This window comes from Thunnus thynnus, chromosome 15 (genome assembly GCF_963924715.1).
Source record: "Thunnus thynnus chromosome 15, fThuThy2.1, whole genome shotgun sequence".
NCBI lineage: Eukaryota > Metazoa > Chordata > Actinopteri > Scombriformes > Scombridae > Thunnus > Thunnus thynnus.
The window spans coordinates 28456934-28476395 of record NC_089531.1 but is presented as its reverse complement, the minus strand read 5'-3'; the positions used below and the strand labels follow the sequence as shown (position 1 = coordinate 28476395).

Genomic DNA, 19462 nt, shown 5'->3' with positions numbered 1-19462 from the left:
GTTTTAAAAATTTGTATTCAATATCTCTGTCATATACAGAGACATTCACAAATTAATCAAAACTCTTCAAATTTATTTGTAAAGTATAGTTGTTGTCCACAACACAACCAAGACAGACCACATCGCAGCATCAACAGACACTTTAATTCAGGGAATAGGACGGTTCAGGAAAAAGATTTTAGTGAGAGTGAAAAGATGGATAAGTGTTTGTCCCTAAAGTACAATAACAAAGAAAGATATATTGACTGTATATTGAAGGCACAACAGGTTAAGAGGAGACCGACTTTGATCATGTACAAACAAATACAGTACAAATGAAGTATTTGGTAAATTATTGGGTAAATTCATGACAAATTAATTTCCTCTCTTCAGCAAAATTTCTATGTTTATTAAAAAGATCATTCTTACAAAGAACCTCAAAGGAAAACACCCTTGTTGAAGGTGAAAGACAAATCCAGCCAACTGTTGAGAATATACTTCAAACCAGGATAAGCATGTCATTGTAAGAAAACCACTTAAAACAAGACCTACAGATGAATGAATAGTGAAATCCCCTGTATATTTTACAGCGATAAAATACAAGAGATTGTAACTTGGTTAATGTAACTACTGTAAATTTTCATATAAAAGCCAGTATTCATGTAATGACCATGTCTCAAATAATAGCAAGGTAAAATAACATAGTGGAGGTGTACCTGTACTATAATAGCAGTAAATTCAGCATAATTATCCCACAGCACTAAATCCATCGGTACAACAACAGTCATATCATACTCACCACTCTGCTGCTTTCTGCTTCTCTTTCCAACAGAGATACTCGTTTGATTCAGTAATTATTTCCAATAGCTTCCAAATAAGCTAAGCTACAGTCAATGACACACAACACTTCCTGAATATTTGTCCAAATTTAAAGCCTACCAGAAGAGAGAAGACTGGAAGACTTTAAATGTGAAATACCTGTGCAGGAAGTGTTGATTTTCATTGACAACGATTGCAAAAATGGCAAAGTAAAAGCAACTGGAAATAAGTAGTAAATTAAAACTGTATTTCTGTTATAGAAGAGAGATTTGGAGTAGTATTACATTATTCTGTTGTTGTACTGATGAAGTTAATGCAGTGCAGTTTGTGTAAGGTGAATCCCAAACACTTGGGAAGCGACTTCACATTATGTGGAATACTGCATCACTCTACAACTAGTGAAAAGAGATAGGACTCTTGTTCTATCTCTTTAACAGTAATGTTAAACATAAAAAGTAACCATACAGCTTAACCTCTTAGGTATACATTGTGTGCAATACATGCTGTCATGCTTTAAAATAATTTCTATAGAGGTAAAAAGTGCACAAACCATACCAAGCAAGAAAACAAGGACTCTATTGAAAATGTATGACATTAACACAAGAAAGCAAAGACTAATGGAGAGACTAAATAATAAAAATAAACTGATGCTGGCAGAAAAATGTGCTGATGCTGGATCAAACGGAAGGCCACATTCAGGGAGTAAAATTTAAACATGGTGATGATTAGTAGGGAATAACAGTTGTAAAATAGACGAAATAATAATTGCAACAAAAAGTGTTTTTGCTACAGATAAAGTTAAATATACGAATGGCATCATATTAAATTCATAAGAGCTGTAGCCCTTAATGTACATTTTCACTATTGCAGTTCATACCAGACCAGACATGAATTAGTACTTTCCATTCAATGATTCTATTGAAGACTTGGGTTTAACTCACTGGGAGGTAGGCATTTTATTGTCCAAGTTCTAAACTTGAAGTTATTGCTTTATCATCTATGTGTCACATCCTCAAATGACCTGAAAAAGTCTTTGGTACCATTTGAAATGACACCCTATTCTAAACAGTAGATAGTTCACACAGGGACTATGGAAGCCTAAGCAATAATATATCAATCTTCACTTAAAGGATGATTACAGTTTATTACAACTTGGGTCTCACTTTTGTGGTTTCGGCTGTCATTTGTATCTTTAATAATAGAATTGTACTCTCCAAGTTAGTTGCTGTGATCTGACGAGCAGTCAGCAGAGTTCTGCACAGACCCAAAACTGAGACTGAACCTGGCGTGTACCCATGTCTTTAAGACCCAACATGTCTGAACCAGACAGCTACTGCCATTTTGAGGCCCAGACCCAACCTGAGACCTGAGGCTATGTTTCCTTTTACCCTCTTCTCAGTGGATATTGTTTATCTTTTAGCAAATCATGACGTGCATGGACTCAGACAATTGGCACAGTCAGAAAGAGAAATTTCTTAGAAATTACACTGGAAAACAGCCAAAACCAAACCCGACCCACGTTTGAGGCTTTGCTCAAATTTGAAACCTGATTCTTTGTCGGGGCCCATTGACTTCCAGTCAGGTGGCAAAACTCTAGTGCTCATGTGATCAGACAGGTTGTTAACAAATACTTAAATCAGTCAAACTTATTTGGAAGAGGCAACAAAAGAGAGGGGTAAAATTAGGGAGTTTTACTGATATGAACAGTAATAAACCAAAATTAGTCTTTTAACTGTTGACTGTTCAACATCATTACAACTGTACTGTATTTCTAATGTGCCTAAGGACTTGACAGTCATGATGTCTTAACCAATCATAAACAGGCTCTGTAATGAAAGTGAACAGCAGGTGCCCTGACTGTGTACACATTGAGAGCATTGTAACAAAGAAGTCTATTCAGTTTCTATTACACTATAAAGTTGGAACTGCTCATGGTCATCAGTTGTATGTCCAATGAGATTTTCATGCTTTCCAACGTAATTTCATTTGTTTTCAATAGCTCTAATTTGAAATTAGAAAATGAACAAGGAGTTATTTACAGAAATGTAATGGTTCTGCATTTTCTTAAAACATATCTTAAGTTTTATGTCATTTTAATTTGTTTATTTATTCTTACAGTAACTACAAAATCAGATGTGCCTGCTCAGTATGTTGTAAGGCTGGAACCTCTGACATAACCCAAGAATAGGTTCCAATAGAGCAATCTATCAGCCAAGTTCCCCACAGAGTGAACTCATGATGACAGTCCTGATATTAGACTCTAAACAGACTATGCGTTATGGAGCACAGAGTTCTCTAAAGTGAAGTCATACTGAAAATTGGCCAGGTTGTAGTTCATGTCCCGGGACAGCAGCACATCAGGGATGAGGGGGAACCCTGCCTGCATAGCCTGGACATGAGGTGCCAAAGTGAAGGGGACATCCCCAAGGAGGTCTGGGAGAGTGGAAGCAGCCTCCACTGCTGAGCTGGGCCCAGCTATCAATGCTGTGGTAGGTGAAGCTGTAGGGAGATTTGTGTCCATGGGTTGAGCTGGAGTTGGACAGGATGACTGTGAAAAAGAGACACAGAATTTATGTCACTACAGTCCTGAAACTGAGTCCGTTTGGATACTCCTTTCAGTCACTGTTATTTTAGTTTTATACCCCACAAGCAGTGGGGGTGGGGCCTATGGTTGACCATCTTGCTGTGAACTGTCCAATCATTCAACACTTTCATTCACACACAGAGTAAGATATCTCCCCATTAACTAAACCTTATTCCCCAATCATATACTATGTACTAGAAGTACTATTTACCAGTGTACCTTACCATTTTATACTAACAGAAAATGATGCTGACAGATGTTAAACTGCAACTTTGGAACGCCACCGACATTTAAACTTGTCAAGAGAAAAAAGTTTGTCTAAATATTTAAAGGTAGAGTCAGCAATTCTAATCTAATACACTTTTTGTCAAATTCAGCTAATATCTCCTCACAGTCTGCTAGCTGTCTGTTCTGTGTGTGCGCTGTAAAAATCTGGTGTCAATACACAACGCTGGCTCTGTAAATGGGCATGTAAAAAACACAGTGGCTTGGAGCGAGCCACACAACACTACTCCAGCCAATCAGCAGGGGCCATTGGTGCTCGTGCAAAGGACAGGGTGAAGTCATCGGAGCAGCTGTCTGTGTGAGGACATGACAGTCTCCTGTTTCCAGCACGGAACGAGTTCTCACGGAACAGATACACTTCCATTTTATTCCATGTATCAATCCACACCCAGATATGCTCCGAGTCTGTTTCTGCTGCATTTGGTGAAGTGTAATCTGAGCAGACAGTTGTTTAAATCACACAAAAAAACCTGCTCTATATGTGTTTTCAACTAATTAACTGTATCAATAAATCAATAAATATAAACATTTTCGATTTCTTCCCGTGGAGCCGACATGCAAATGATCTTATTATAATTAGAGACGCTGAACGCAGGTGGAGTGAGAAGTGGGGAGGCTGCAGAGAGGCGGAGAGTGTGGTTGGACTGTTGTGCTCACATGAAAGTTGTTTTCCACTCGTGATGATGTGTGAGAGGAACATGAGTGACTCTACAGCTGACGCATCGCTCTGAATTTCGCCAGATTTCTCTTTTGGTCGTTGCCGTGGCAATACGTGTCCATGACTTTGGGGGGCGGAGCTACTGAAGGAGCATGAAGGGAGGGGTGTATTCAACTATCTTTCTCCAGAACTGACTGACTCTACCTTTAACACTATTTTTGAAGATCTTTCTGGAGCTGATGCGCCACCATCCATGATTTGTTTTCATTTTGTGCAGCAAAGAGTGGCACCTGCATTACATGTGTATCTTTTGGGCATTGAATTGTGGAACAATGGTGTACATCAAAAGCACATTCAAAGTAAATATAGTATGCATACTGAAAGGGTTGGGGGTAGTGTACGGAATTCTCGACAACTGTCGCTAAAGGGTTAGGGGTTAGCGTAAGGTGTATTGTGTCATGTTCCCAGTGACCCCAGTGATCCCCATCTAGAGTCTCCATCAGGCCAAAACTTCAACTTGTACACAAAAATGATTTAAGTATACTAGGCATATTGTCTAAACAATAAAGTTGGCAATGAAGATAAATGTGCTGATGATTTGGTCGTTTTTCATCAGCTTTGTTTTAGACTGCCATGAAATTTGTTGTGGATACTTGCAGTTTCCCAGATGATGGCCTTAGCAACACTCTCGCAACACATTTTCCATTTGCACAATACATACTGCATAGGGCAATAGCCTGAGAGCCATGGCATTTGCTGAATATATACATTCATGGTCACCAGAGAGAGAAACCTCTTTAACTTGATGACTCCTTAACCTAATCCATAGTGTCATCCTGAGGCCATCTTCACAGTTGAACCCCACTAGTGATAAGACTTTAAGAATAGCAAAATTGTCAGTATGTCCTTTGTTCTGTCAGACATTGTCATATATGAGTTGACAGCTTTTATATATTTCTATATTATAGATATTTAGTCTTGTCGATCCAGTTTTGACTGCACAAGGTTTCCTGGATGGTGATATTTAGACTTTCTCAGTCTTGTCCAAGTCACCGTTTTAGATTTGTGTTTTACTGTGATGCACTGACATGCACATGCATCTCAGTGCATCACAGTACATTCCAACATGCTGTCTCTCATTAGTGTAGTTTTCCAAAAACAAAGCTTTAATGCTGTCAACTGAAAGCATGTTGGTGAATTACAGAGACCACAATTTATTGTTGTTGTAATGGTGCGCATGGAAGTGGTTTCTCATGGTTACACACTGCATGTGAAGTTTTGTTGACTCCTCTATTGAGTCTATGAAGTTGATGGGCATTCTAGTGTATGTGGAAGAGTCAAATACATTTTTATTAGCTGAGATGTGTATTTTCTTTGCTAAAGTACTGACCAACTTTTCACACTCTGCAAGCATAAAAACTTTTTTGCGATATTATTATTTTCTTCAAATTTTCTGGTATTTCTCTCTGTTTTTAATGCACAAAGTGAAAATACACATAAAATGGGTGGATGGAAACGAACCTAATGACCCAAAGTGAATTCATTTCAATGGAACTGCTACTATAAGTGGATGTGAGATTTGAGATGACATTAGTCTGTATGGTGTTCAACTTTGGTGAGCTGACATGCAAACTTGCACCACCTACAAACCAGTTTGACAGTGCTGACCTTTGAGGGAATAAAAGGAACTGTAGAGTCCAAAAGGGAGGGAGTTACCATATTACTGTAGCACCAATGCCAATAGAGCATTCCTTTTTGTATGCCACTAATTAATCTTGTCACAACCAATCATAGCAGCCTGTCCTCACGAGAAAAATAACAGTATGGTTCTAAAATTCAGCCGGCAAAAATGACCTCTAGTTACGTTTATGCTATCTAGCAGCCGTAGTAATTATGACCCGGGGAAGTGACGCAGTTCAGATGACGTCAAAATAATTTGACAATTTGCCTTATTAGTTGGAGGTACGTTGGGTGGATGGCTAGATAATTACAGTAGATAGCAAAAAGTGAACTTAGCTGCACGAGACAACTGTTCGCTTCCCATTTCCAACCATGAGTGTCATGTTTCCAACCGCCAGTTGGGACAGTTTTTTAAAAACGATAACAATTGTCATGGTGTTACCATGACAATGAAGGTTGCATAACTTTATGGAAGTATGAACCACGTTTAAAGTGATCATTTTAACCCAAACCATGATCTTTCCCTAAAGTTAACCAAGTGGTTTTTGTGCCTAAACCTAACCAGACCTTAACCACAGTGTTGTCATTATTTTGTTAGCAGTGATTTGTAACGGTTTTGGAAAGTGGCATATTACGCTCCTATGGTTCATTCTGGAGTGCAGGTATAACCAACCTATGTGGTAATTTAATAATAAGAACGTGTTGAATCATAGCCACTGTGCGGCCAACATGGTCACAGAGGTGATGCATTAATGAATTTTGCGGCACCACTTCCTGTTGTAATGGGGCTGCATATACACAAAGTACGTTAAAGGATTCACATTGCTTCAAACAAACTGGGTCTTACAACACATCTGGCCATGTCTAAAGGAAAAATGTTTTTATACTAGTTCACCCCGCTGCTTCTTCAATCTCTCTCCAACAGTTCTATATCTTTTTTGCGTGTCTTTGGAGTCTCAATGTGACAAGCTGTATCAACGGGGATAATGAAGCACACTCTCAGACAGTCTCTCCACAAAAACAGTCATGGTGTTGCGTTCTGTTGTACAAATAAAAAGTTATGGAAGTAGTTTTTGGAAAACCAAAATAAAGACAGTGTGAGTATGAAGTTACAACCTCACTGCATGGAGTGGTCTTGACTGTTTAACATGTTTTGGAAAGTTATAAAAATGGTTTCATGCAGCATTCCCGATATCACCATCTGAAAGGAGATTTTGGACGCTGATAGATGATCCAACACTTTGTGTGCACTTTGTTGGACACATAATGCACAAACAAGCACATATGGTACACCGAACATTTTTGTGTAAGTGTTTTCCTGAGATTAGTGCAGTTCCTTGGACACAAAAATGTGGCTGACAAACTTAAGTCAAACACAGAATATGGTTTCATTTCCAGAGTGGACAGAATTAGACAACCGACCATAATCAAAGTTGTCCAAGTTACTGTGATCACGCAAATACATTCTTGTTGATTTTGATATCAAACATAAAAGACACATTTATTCTGTTGTTCTCACCATGGACATTTATTAAGCTCTAATTTATTCATAATATTATCTTTGTTTAAATACAAAGGTTATTCTATGACACTGCTTAGTGTGTCTTCTTATTTGCTGTAGCAATGTGCTTGAGTAGTATCTGAAGTTAAGTTAGTACTGATATTAAAATCAAAATTGGTGTATCTTAAGAGTGCAGACACAAGCCTTGCACTTCTGTAACATCCTAAGGAAGGAAGTTGCGAAGGCATAGTCCCCACTATTCTACTTGACGGCTGTGCTTCCACAACGGTTAACCATAAGCTGAACACAGACACGCAACATGCCTTGAAGCACACAGCAGCAGTGACTTTAAGGTAATGCAATGCTTGAATAGGAAGGTGTGTATGCAAGAAAACCTCCAGAAGTAGAGCTAAATGTAACTAAAATGGAAGGTGTCTTTGTCTGTCTGTCTGTTCATGTATGTATGTATGTATGTATGTCCTTCAATTTTCTCCACAACTGTTCATCCAATCGGCTTCACACTTGGCAGGTGTATTGCTGAGGAGCCAAGGAAGTACAAATTGTTGTGTCAAATTATTGAGAAATATAAAATTTTGAAATTTTATGAAATTTTGAGTGTTGTTATTTTAACCGGCGCAGATTTTCTAGCCTTTAGTTTAGTGGCTGAATAAACTCACAGACCAATTGCATGTGTTGTGAATCATCTCACATGATGCTACACAGCCAATCAAATCTGTGCATTCCGATAAGCATTGCGACTCAAGCCTGTGAGTGAGATACACCCACACAGGGAAGAGACGAAACAAGAGACTGTAGTCAGAGAAATAAGCAAGTCAGAGAAAAGTAATTTCACATAGCGTGCTCTAAAAGGAGAAAAATAGACAGTGAAAACAGAGCTTTTAATGAGCATGGACAGACTCTTACATGTTCATTCTTCCCACAGGCAGTTCAAAACCAGTATGAGTCATATGTTCCGAGACCATGGCCATTGTGAAGCGCCACTACGAGACAAAGCACAAATCTTTTGAGCAAACATACCCACTCAAATCCGAGCTGTGGGCACAGAATTAAACGATCTAAGAGCCCAATATGATCAATCCACTTTATTTTAAGATGCACACTTTTTCAAAAACTCTGTTATGTGTTTTATTTTAAATGCAGCCCTTATTTTACTTGAAATGAAAAATTAACATTTATTTGCTATTAGAGTACTTTATTTATAACAACTGTGTATAATAGAATGTCAGTTTCTTTCATGTTGTTGGTGTATATACTCATTCACCTCCTTACATCCAGTGTATTCATTTTTCTATGCGTTCCAGCAGCAATACCAGAGACCAAGCAATCTGCCCGCTCCAAACAGGCATGTTTTGAATGGGCATGGCACTAGTTTGAACAACCTTGGTTAAGCTCTTTGGCTAGCGGGAAAACATAACTTTTCTCCTACGTGATGCTTTTTATTGAGACGGATGTTGCTTGATGAGCTGTGGATGAGGTTTAAACTTGCATTTCACGAAATGTAACATTGCATGTTTTGCTTGAGAATTAAAGGCAAATGTAAGACTAAATGCAGAAAAGATGTTGTTACAGGAAATGGTTATTCCTCTGCAATTAAGAGGCAGAGGTTTCCTTTGGGACACTGGGACAGGGAGGGTGGAACAACCAGGTCTCAGGTCCAGTTTTCTTTTATGCTCTCCAACACAGACTTTCTGCAAGGCAAAGCGCAAAACAAAGATCCTACACCTAGGAAAGATTTCTGTGGTGGAAGTAAGGACACTGCAAAGACAATCACATTCACATCCTGGCATAAAATCAGCCAGTGAAATGTATACTTAAAAACTAAAGGTGATCAAGCTCAGTTGTTGGCCCTAAATTGTGCAATAGTTTGCACTGACAATTAGATCTTCCCCCTCCACTGATATCCTTAAAACCCGTCTAAAGACCCATCTCTTCTCTTAGGCCTCTTAATTATCTTCATGAAGTCATGCCTGACCACACTCTGGCTTTCATTTGTTTGTATTTATCTGTTGTTTGTGCAATGCTGTTTATGTTGTAATTTTATCTGATTTGTGCTGTTATTTTTGAGCTTGTGTTTTTCTTTGATTGTAACTATCAGTCAAATTACCCCATAATTTTAATCTCTCTGCAAAGCACTTTGGTCAACATTGGTTATTTTTAGATGTGCTCTATAAATAAATTGACTTGACTTAAATAAAATAGCGCACTTTGCTAGACAGTTGAGTAAAAGTCAAGTTGCAACCCTTAAGTTTGCTGTACTAGTCAAGTTTTTACTAGGAAGTACTCTACTAGCATGTGCATGCAGCAGCACATTTCTGCTGACTGCACAGGGCAGCTACAACAATCTCTCACAGAAACAAAAGCAAACTCAGGAGAACATGTGGAGTAAAAGCCCTTTATGAATCCTCTATGAATACAGAGACAGGTTGGTGATTCAGAGCAGCTGGGTGCTACCCAGTGTACCTGGTTCCAGCTTCTCAACGGTGAGGATTTGCTCCTTTTTTTGTCTTATACTGACATTATGCTTCAATATGCAGACCTACACAAAGAAAAGTGTTTGTTATGGTTAACAGTAGGTCACAGAGGCTGGCACAAGAGCCAACGCACACACCTTCCAAATCTTAACAACATAATGTGCAGACCTGAGGCCTGTTTCACCAAGGCTGCAACAAGCAAGCTGCAACTTGCAACATGAGATGATTTCTACTTGAGTTGATTTTGACAAATTAAACTAATCAAAAGAAACACCATCCTTGCAAGCCGTGCATTAGCATGCAAGAGGACTGCCATACTCATAAATGTATCTGCAAATTTGCGATCGGCATGTAAGCAGTGTTCGCAAATTTCTGTTGTGAAGTGGGCTCTTGTGTTTCAAGCAAGCTCGTTGGTTGATCAAACTCCTGTCAGGAGGCAGATTGAAATGTTAAACCTATAATCCATACACACCTCTGTGATCCACTCCCATGCATGAGAAGCATGTTCCAGCCTTTATGTATTAGTATATATTCAGTTTAATATTTGGGTTATTATTATTATTATCATTGGGACTGCTGGTTGCAGAAAACAAACCATTTGAAGATGTCACTTGGGGCTTTAGAAAATTTCAAGCATTCTTCACCATTTTGTGACATTTTATAGAATGGTTAAATGAATTAAAAGACTAATACTAGGTTAGTAGGTTATAGAAATGGGGTTAAATCTATATCTATATCCCCCCCCCCACCCCCCCACCCCTCACCAACCCCACACTATTAGTTACCACCATAGACACCAGGAATAGCACTGTCGTACATGTGTGTGTGCCTGTGTGTGTGGTCCACATGTAAGCTTTGGAGTGAGGTTTTCTTCTTGCATCATGTGATCTGAAGTGGACGACTGAGCCTTTCTCTAACTGTGTGACATGTGGTCGCTCCAGGATGACATATGGACCGAACACACACACACACACACACGCGCACACACACACCACTGTCCACAAAAACTTCCTTATTTAGGTACGAAGTAATAAACACTTAAGTATCAAGGCTCATGAAGCAAATAATAATAATAATAATCAGAAGGCCAGCGGTGCTCTTCTGTCCCGAGTGTGTGAATGGCAGCGGCACATTTTGGCACACTGGTTCAGCCCGGGCCCCCAGCACCTGTCAACATCACAGCAGTGTTGATTGTTGTGTATGAACCATGCAGGACAGGGCCAGCTGGGATGCTCTCAGAGCTGGAACACTCAGAAATATGAAGGAAAACATGGCATCCAGGCAACTTCCTGTTATGAAAACATGTTCTTTCCCCATTGATGCTTTGATTATCCAGTTCCACGCTGCAATTTACAAATTCCACAAGATAAACTTCACATTATGAACTGAAATTCATCTCAAGTGCAACGAGCTCACCTTTGACGGTTGCACAATGACGTTTGTTGAACGCTGTGCGATGTTCATGGACTGCATCTTCCGTCTCTGCTCCTCAACAGTTTCTCCTGCACAGAAAATGACACAGAGTTTAGTAGCTTATTAGTAAAAAAATTAAAGGAGAAAGACTGTTTTAAATGATCTTAATATGAATAACAAGTTATTACACCTTCTTCATGTAAGCTAAATTGAACTGTACACAATAAAAATGTTTTTGCATCTTGTAAACAAAATATTTGCATATTCACAGCCTCGAGTCTCTGCAGGTTGTTTTTCCTGCTGTGCTGAGATGCATGGAAACCATTGTCTGCTGTCTGTAAGCTGCCAGAAATCAATAACATTGTAGTAAGCTTGGAAAAGATGTAACAGCTACAACATGCAGAAACAATAGTGTGATCTACACCTATTTGTCAAACACTAAGTCTATCCAGCTTCACATAAATGAGGATTTGCTGCCTTGAAGAGGTCACTCTCTGGGAAACTGTGAAAGGCAGTTTGCATTTTTTTCTGAGCTTTTTTTTTTGAACAAATAATTAATCGGTTCATGTGAAAATAATCAACAGAGGAATCTATGATGAAAATACTCTCTAGGATGACTCTACAGTGTTTTCAGAGTTCAAGGCCAGTCTATACCAAAGAGATGAGAGAAGCAGCAGATCTAATGTCTAATTCCAGCTTCTTCCTGACACTCGTCTTTTTTATCCTCTTGACTTTTAAGGCTTCAAACTCAGGGCTTGCCTGATTATTCAACAGCATCTGAAACCACCTTTCCAACTGTAGAATCAGAGGAGAAGTGCATCTGACAAATTTTTTAACTTTCCAAAACAGACATCTGTCACTTATGATCACTTTTTGCCATGACTGGCCAGGTGTGAGGAGGTGTAAAAGTATGCAGTGTCTGAATTTTTCTTGCATCTTCTCACAACTTTCCATGTGCACAGCCAAAAATAACACCATGAATACGAGGAGAGAGTCTGACAGTGTGCATGTTTATCCCCATTTGTACGATTCATCACGTCTCGACGTGATATTGTTTAAACATCATTTTAAGGACAGCCTCATCTTGGAAGGCAATCTTACTGTTGCACTTACAACATCTAGTCAATTAATAAATTAGTTATCAACTATTAAATTAACCATCAACTATTTTGATAATCCATTAATTGTTGGGACCAATTATTTAAGCAAAAAAAGTCCAAATTCTTCAGATTCCAGCTTCTCAAATGTGAATATTTCCTGGTTTCTTCAGTCCTCTATGACAGTAAACTGAATATCTTTGAGTTGTGGATTGTAAGTCGGGACAAAACAAAACATCTGAGGACGTCATCTTGGGCTTTGAGAAACAGTGATCTATAATTTTCACCATTTTATAGAACAAACAATTAATCGATTAATTGAGAATATAACCAACAGATTAATAATAAGATAATGAAAATAATTGTTAGTTGCAGCACTAGAAATGTACAGAAATGACCTTACACAACCCCTCTAATCTGACGTTGGAGAGATGTGGGGGTAGGAGGCTTCTGAAGCTATTGGACCATCCCACGAGCAGTTCTGAAGAAGCATATTGGCAGCTTTATCAACCTGCTTATGAATGTGACCATTCAGAAGTGGTAGAAACACTTCACTGCCTCGATGTGACAATGTATCTTCTACAACTCATTTGTATTTGTTTAAAATGTTGTGCTGTTTGTTGCTGCCTTTTATTAAATTAAATTTGAGGCTTCTGATTCATATCTTGCACTCTATTCTCCTGTTTTATCTTATCGTTATTGTAACTCTTTTTAATTGTATTTAAATGTGTCTTTTCATAATGTATTGTGTTTCTTGTCTTGATGCCTTTTATATTTTATGTAAAGCACTATGAACTGCCTTGTTGAAATGTGCTGTACAAATAAACTCCCTGACACAAACCATGTCAGGGAGGTGGGATGATCTGTGCTGTACAAGTGCTTTTCTGATCACATTAATAGATTAGAAAGCATTAGGACAGCTGGGAATGAGCAAACACAGTTTCTCTGTATTACGTATTCAAAGCTGAAGTTTACGCCTCTGAATAAGTCTATGTATATAAGCGGTTGTATATTGCCACCATTCTTCTTTCTTCCACTACAATTAAGAGATACTGCTAGTCACATTGAAGCTACTGATCAATAGAGTGTTAATACCAATGTAATGAATATATGCTACAGATGTGTCAGAGCATAGAAATAAAATCTTCAGGACTGTCATTTGTTCTTAGTCCATGTCCTTACCTATTTTAAGGTTCTGCTTGGGGCCTGGCAGCTGTCACTGAGCCAATTAATTAGATCTCCATTGTCAAGTGGCTGAAACACTGAGTAAGTGGAGGCGGTGATGGGAGGAGAAAGTGAGAAGGTAATGCTGTTATCCTTCTCTTCCTCTCCAGGGCCAGACTCACTTTGTCCACAGAATGAAATCATGCACGCTGATGTCATCGTCTCTGATCTCAGCTACATGTGTCTCCACAGCAGCTTCCCAATGGAAGAGGAAGTGCTTTCCTCAGGGACCACATGAGGCCCTCTTTGTGTGTGTAGATCATCATCTACAATCATCACTTCTCATCGTTTGTCTGCCATGTTTACAACATGAAACAATGACTGTGAGGTTAAGGTGCTGTCTTCCAGCTGTAAGGGTGATCAGGGATGTTTATATCTATATTTGGTTAACAGTGAAAGACTCATCTATTTTAACTTTGGGGTTTATGAATAAAAAGGCTCATGTGGATGTTAAAGAAAGAAAAAAATCAAGCTAAAACTCAACACTTTAATCTTGTTGTTGTATTTCAAATCCAATCACGGCCAACACAAAACTTTCCTCATGCAGTTTGAATTTTAAAGGATAGCTGAGACTACTACAGCGCCACTGTCTGGCCGACTGTGGTAATTTTTCATGTATATTCGACTCCATTAAGAGTTTCTACAATACTGGTGTTGGTTTAAGTCTACAATGGAGGCCTAAATAGTAAGTCTTAACAACTTAAAGTCTTAAAACCCAATGAAAAGATCAAATAGAATTACTGTAACTAATATGATGCAAACCAGGAAACAAGTTTGAAATGTTCTTTTTTGGAAAACAAAGGGTTTCTGGTGCCATGGCAGTTTGGCAACAAATAGTCCAAATGATTGCATCCAAGCTTAGCCAGCTGGTACGGTGAATATTTTTTTTTTTTTTAATTTTCTTTTTATTTGCCGTTTTCACATATATTCTGCTTACAGCTGGTACACAATGGCGTATTCTTTTCTCCATTCCTAATATTATAATATTATTCATTTAAACATGACAGTCTTCCTTAGTTTTTTACTTTGGATCCAGATAGAGAACAACTGTGCCTACTCATACCTATCAAGAGGAAAAGTAAAATAAAATAAAATATAGAATATATTATTCATATACCTCTGGCTATATATCCACACATGGATACATATACACATGTCCAAAGCACAACAGTTATTCACAATCTTCCATACCTCATGGCCAGTTGAATTAACAGAGTTCTACCATGTGATCGATTATGCAGATATTGTGAAATAGAATAAAAATTTTTAAAAAAACAAACAAACCATAAAAGAAAACAGAACCTTTCAACATCTGTAGCTATGAAATATGAACTAGGGGTCTTTGTTCCTATGATGTACATCTCAAATAAAGTCTGATCTAGTTGGTTTTATGTACTCTATCCAATTTTCCCAAATTCTTTGAAATCTGTCCCTCTCCAGTCTCACAGAGAAAGTTAACTTTTCCATCCCATATATATTGTGCATAACCTCAACCCAGTCCTCGACCTTAGGTACCTCATTCTTCAACCACTTTCTGGTAATCGCTTTTTTACTTGCAATCAGCATTATTCTGTAAATATATTTGTCCCCAAATCTTGTTAAAACTATGCCCAATATCCCCAAGTATAACACCTCAAATGTAAGTGGAAGATTTACCTTCAATACTTTATCCATACACTTTTTAAGCTCCTGCCAGTAGGTGCGAATGGAGGGACAACTCCAGAACACATGGAAGTGGTCAGCTTTCTCAGCTCCACACAATCTCCAGCACTTTGTATCGTGATACTTTGACTGTGCTGGTGTTCTAAAAAATCTTATAATATTCTTCCACCCATGTTCTCTCCAAGATAAAGAACAGGTTGTTCTCCATTGCTGTTCATTTATCTCTTCCCGTTCATCCATTGATATAACAATATTTGCATCCCTCTCCCACCTCTCTTTTATATACACTGTGTCTGTTCCCTTTAAGTCCTCCACTGCCTTATATGGTCTTGAGATAAGCTTCGTTCCCAATTTTGATTCATATGTTGCAGTAAACATCTCAATAATTTCTGTCCTCCTCCCGCTTATGACCCCCCTCATTGTTTTGGTACGGTGAATATTATTATAATTGCTTAGGATTTGTTCTTTATGTGACCAGAAAACAGTAACATGAGATGGGACCCTTCTCTCTTACATTGAGTTTTGTACATTTTAATTTTGACTCCTCCTCACACCCAGAAACACTCAAACTGAAGACAGGAGCATCATTTTACCAAGTATTGGAAAAGACCATCATTATTGTGTTATTACCTGGAATCAGTGAAGCATGAATACTCAAAACTAAATATTAATTTCACCAAAATTAAAACACCCATATTAGCTCTGACAGCTGGGTTGCTTTTGAATCCTTGAGGTTTGAGATGTTTTTCCTTTGTAACTTCCAGGTTGGTTAATCTCAGTCTTTAGACTGAATTTAGAACTGCAACAGTTAGTCGATTAATCGATAAGTCTATCGGCAAAAAATTAATTGGCAATTATTTTGATAATCAATTAATTGTTTAGCCATCTTTTCAGCAAAAATACCCAAAATTGTTTTCAGCTTCTCTAATGTGATAATTTAAGGCTGTTCTTTGTCATACAAATATTACATTGAACATCTTTGGGTTTTGGACTGTTGGTTGGACAAAACAAGACATCACCTTTGACTCTGGGAAATTATAACATTTTTTCACTATTTTCTGACTTTTTATAGACCAAGTGATTAAATGATTACTGAAAATAAAATAATGAAATAATCATTAGTTGCAGTCCTAACTTAATGAACTCCAGCTTGTTCACTCTGCTGACAGACAAACAACAAACTGCCAGATCACATTGTTCTGCTTTTAGCTTCTTTAAATTGGCTCCCGGCTTGTTTTAAATTTGATTTTAGCCTATATATTGTGAAACTTTTAAAACTATATCCTTCATGATTCTGCAGTCATCGGCTTCTATTTATCTGTCAAACTATACTCGAATCCAAAGTGGATTTGCGAGCGTGGCCTCTAACCTCTGGACCATCAGCTCAGCTTTGGACATTTGTTCTGTTAGGTGGAAATCTACCAGTGAGTGGCTATGTGAGGGAGAAGGAAACTTTATATTTCAGGAAAAATAAACCCTTATCATTTTTTTTGTCCTCTGACACCTCAGATAAGCCAACCCAGTCTTACAGCAGGTCGTGAAATAATCACGAAATTTAATCTATAGATTTGTGTACATGGACGCAAATCTTCCATTTTTTCGTGACACTCGGTGCGACTTTCAAACTAATGTATTGCAATCGGAATATTTTTCGTGCCTGCACCATGTTTTTTTCTGCCAGTTGGGACTCGGGAGCAAAGAAGCTGTATTATCCTTGTTTTGATTTCTTTATTTTAATGTTATCATTCCGGTAGGTGGACCAGAGGAGCCGTCTGGAAGTATTTTCCTCACTGTCACTGTGTTCAGGTTTTCTTTTAACGATATCTGTAACATTTCCTCACTCAACAATACAACAGGTTAATGTTAAGATCATCAGTTTTAATTATTTAAAACTGATGGGGACTGGGTCATATTTGGAATGCCTTGTCATCACTGACATTTTTGGGTTTATATTAACCATTCACCAAGCGCAGTGCTTATTGTACAGCCATCTTTGATGAGAGAACATGACTAAATGGTAAGCAGGGAGTTTACAGTGAACGTCTGGGAGCTCAGTTGGTTGCCTCAGTCTGAAAAAGAAAGTCTGGCTCTGACACTTGCTCTCCTCTGCCAAAAAAAAAAACACGCAGCTCCTGACCATCTGTGTCTGCTCCACCAGCTCTTCAAGTTAAAGACACAAGGAAATACAAAATAATACTGCACCTTCCTGAAACATGAGACCTGAAGTGATGTCAGATGATAGGAACTAATGGGCAAGCATGAAATAAAACTCCCCATGTACTATTTCTTTTTGGTGTTCCACAGCATATATTTGCCATTCAAATGTCTTACAGGGGGTTTTTATGTTAAATGTTTCCTGTCCCTGCCCTTGTTTAAAGATGCATTATCAGTTAGTTGATTTAGACATCACAGAAATATGAAACGCACAAAAAATGTGGATTCACAGTATTATGAAACAAAGTCACACACTCAGGATGTTGTGAAATCAAAGTCAAATTCTGTCGCTAAGTGATGGGCCATCACAAGACAAGCAGTAGTAAATCCAGCCTCATCTGTGTTACACAACACACCAATAAGAATGGCTATTGATTTTTTATTCAATGGACATTTTTATTAAATATTTCATTAATCTGATCACCACTCACTTTCCTTCAGTATAAAGATTAATAATAATGAAATAAATTAGCTTTGAACATCATCATTACTATTCTTTGCAGTAACTTTGCAACCATGTTAGTGAGCAGTTCCTCATTCATGCTATATGAGCAAGAATGAAGGGAACTTCACACCAAACTCCATTCAAAATTCTGTCAGTTTAACAATGCCCTATTTATAGACAATGGTAAATAGAAAATATTACGTCTATAGACCATTTCTGACCTTTAAAGCAAAATAAACACTAAAAAAACACCCTACACCTCATTTCAATAAAAAAAAAGGTTCACATCACTCTCTTCCACCACTGTCGTGCATTCTGCTTATTTACTAATTTCAACTCAGTACTTTATATGTGTGCTAAATTGAACAGTGGGTCATTATCAGTCATATTCTATTGATTACCTGACTGACTGTAGCACATGAAATATGACTCGTCTTTGCTGTGAAAAAGGCAATAATAACTTACCAGATGTTTATATGGAGTTTGGCCTGATATTCAGTTTCTATCCTTGTAAATATTTGGTTCCTCAGCTACAGGACTCTACTAGCTAACAAGGTGTTCCAAGAATTAAACATACAAATGCAAATATGTCACTTTCATTTTAATATGAGGTTATGTTTCTCACCAACGATAACAAAGCCTCCATCAGCTTCCTTCTCAGCTGTTGACTTCTTTGAGTCTTTACGGAGTCCGAGGAAACTGAACATGATTATCCTGTGTCAACAAAATAAATTAAGTTAGACTGACAGTTATTACAATCTATCAGATACCAAAGTATCTCAGTATTCAGGTTAAAGTGCCATTACAGTTGTACAAAAAGCTTAATTAGACTCAAAGTAAAATTATTTGAAGAAAGAATTACTTCTCTAGCTGAAATATGACTTTATTAATAGCTTTATTCTCAGAACAGGCAGTTGCATGTCCTTCAGCTGCTACATGTCGTTAGCTGGGAATGAGAATTATTATGACTTTATAAAACATAATGTCAGATATAAAAGTATAGTAGGAAGATGGCTACAACCAAATTTTAAAGAAAACTTGACTCATGGCTTCAAAGTCAGAAGTTTTTGTCTCTGCAAAGTGAAAATGACTCTTACTGTCGTTGTGTCTTGTCGTGAAGTTCAGAATGCGGCCATAAACTCACTTAATGGCTCCAAAAGCGTTTAGTTTGGGTTAATATTGTTTCATGACGTTAGTTTCAGATAAGTATAACTCCGCCAATGTGTTAGTTTCTAGTTCCTGTAACGTTACGCTATTGTGAGACAAAGGATATAACCTAATTAATCTTCCGTCATTACTGTCCCCGTGCAATATCATCCGTGTTATTATGTTATGATCAGATATTGACGTCACTAACCTCAATATCTTCCGTGCTCGTGTAGAAACTATGAACTACCCCCAACAGTTCT

General features: G+C 37.9%; 1 protein-coding gene across 1 annotated transcript; it reads right to left on the bottom strand.

Moving 5' to 3' along the window:
• Positions 1-125: 125 nt before the first annotated feature.
• umad1 (UBAP1-MVB12-associated (UMA) domain containing 1) lies at positions 126-19421 on the bottom strand. Its single transcript, XM_067611649.1, has 4 exons — positions 19151-19421; positions 18679-18767; positions 11415-11500; positions 126-3346 (listed from the first exon to the last, which is right to left on the bottom strand). The coding sequence occupies exons 2-4, from the start codon at positions 18758-18760 to the stop codon at positions 3068-3070; spliced, it is 447 nt and encodes a 148-aa protein (XP_067467750.1). The 5' UTR covers positions 18761-18767; positions 19151-19421; the 3' UTR covers positions 126-3067.
• Between the last annotated feature and the right edge of the window lie 41 nt (positions 19422-19462).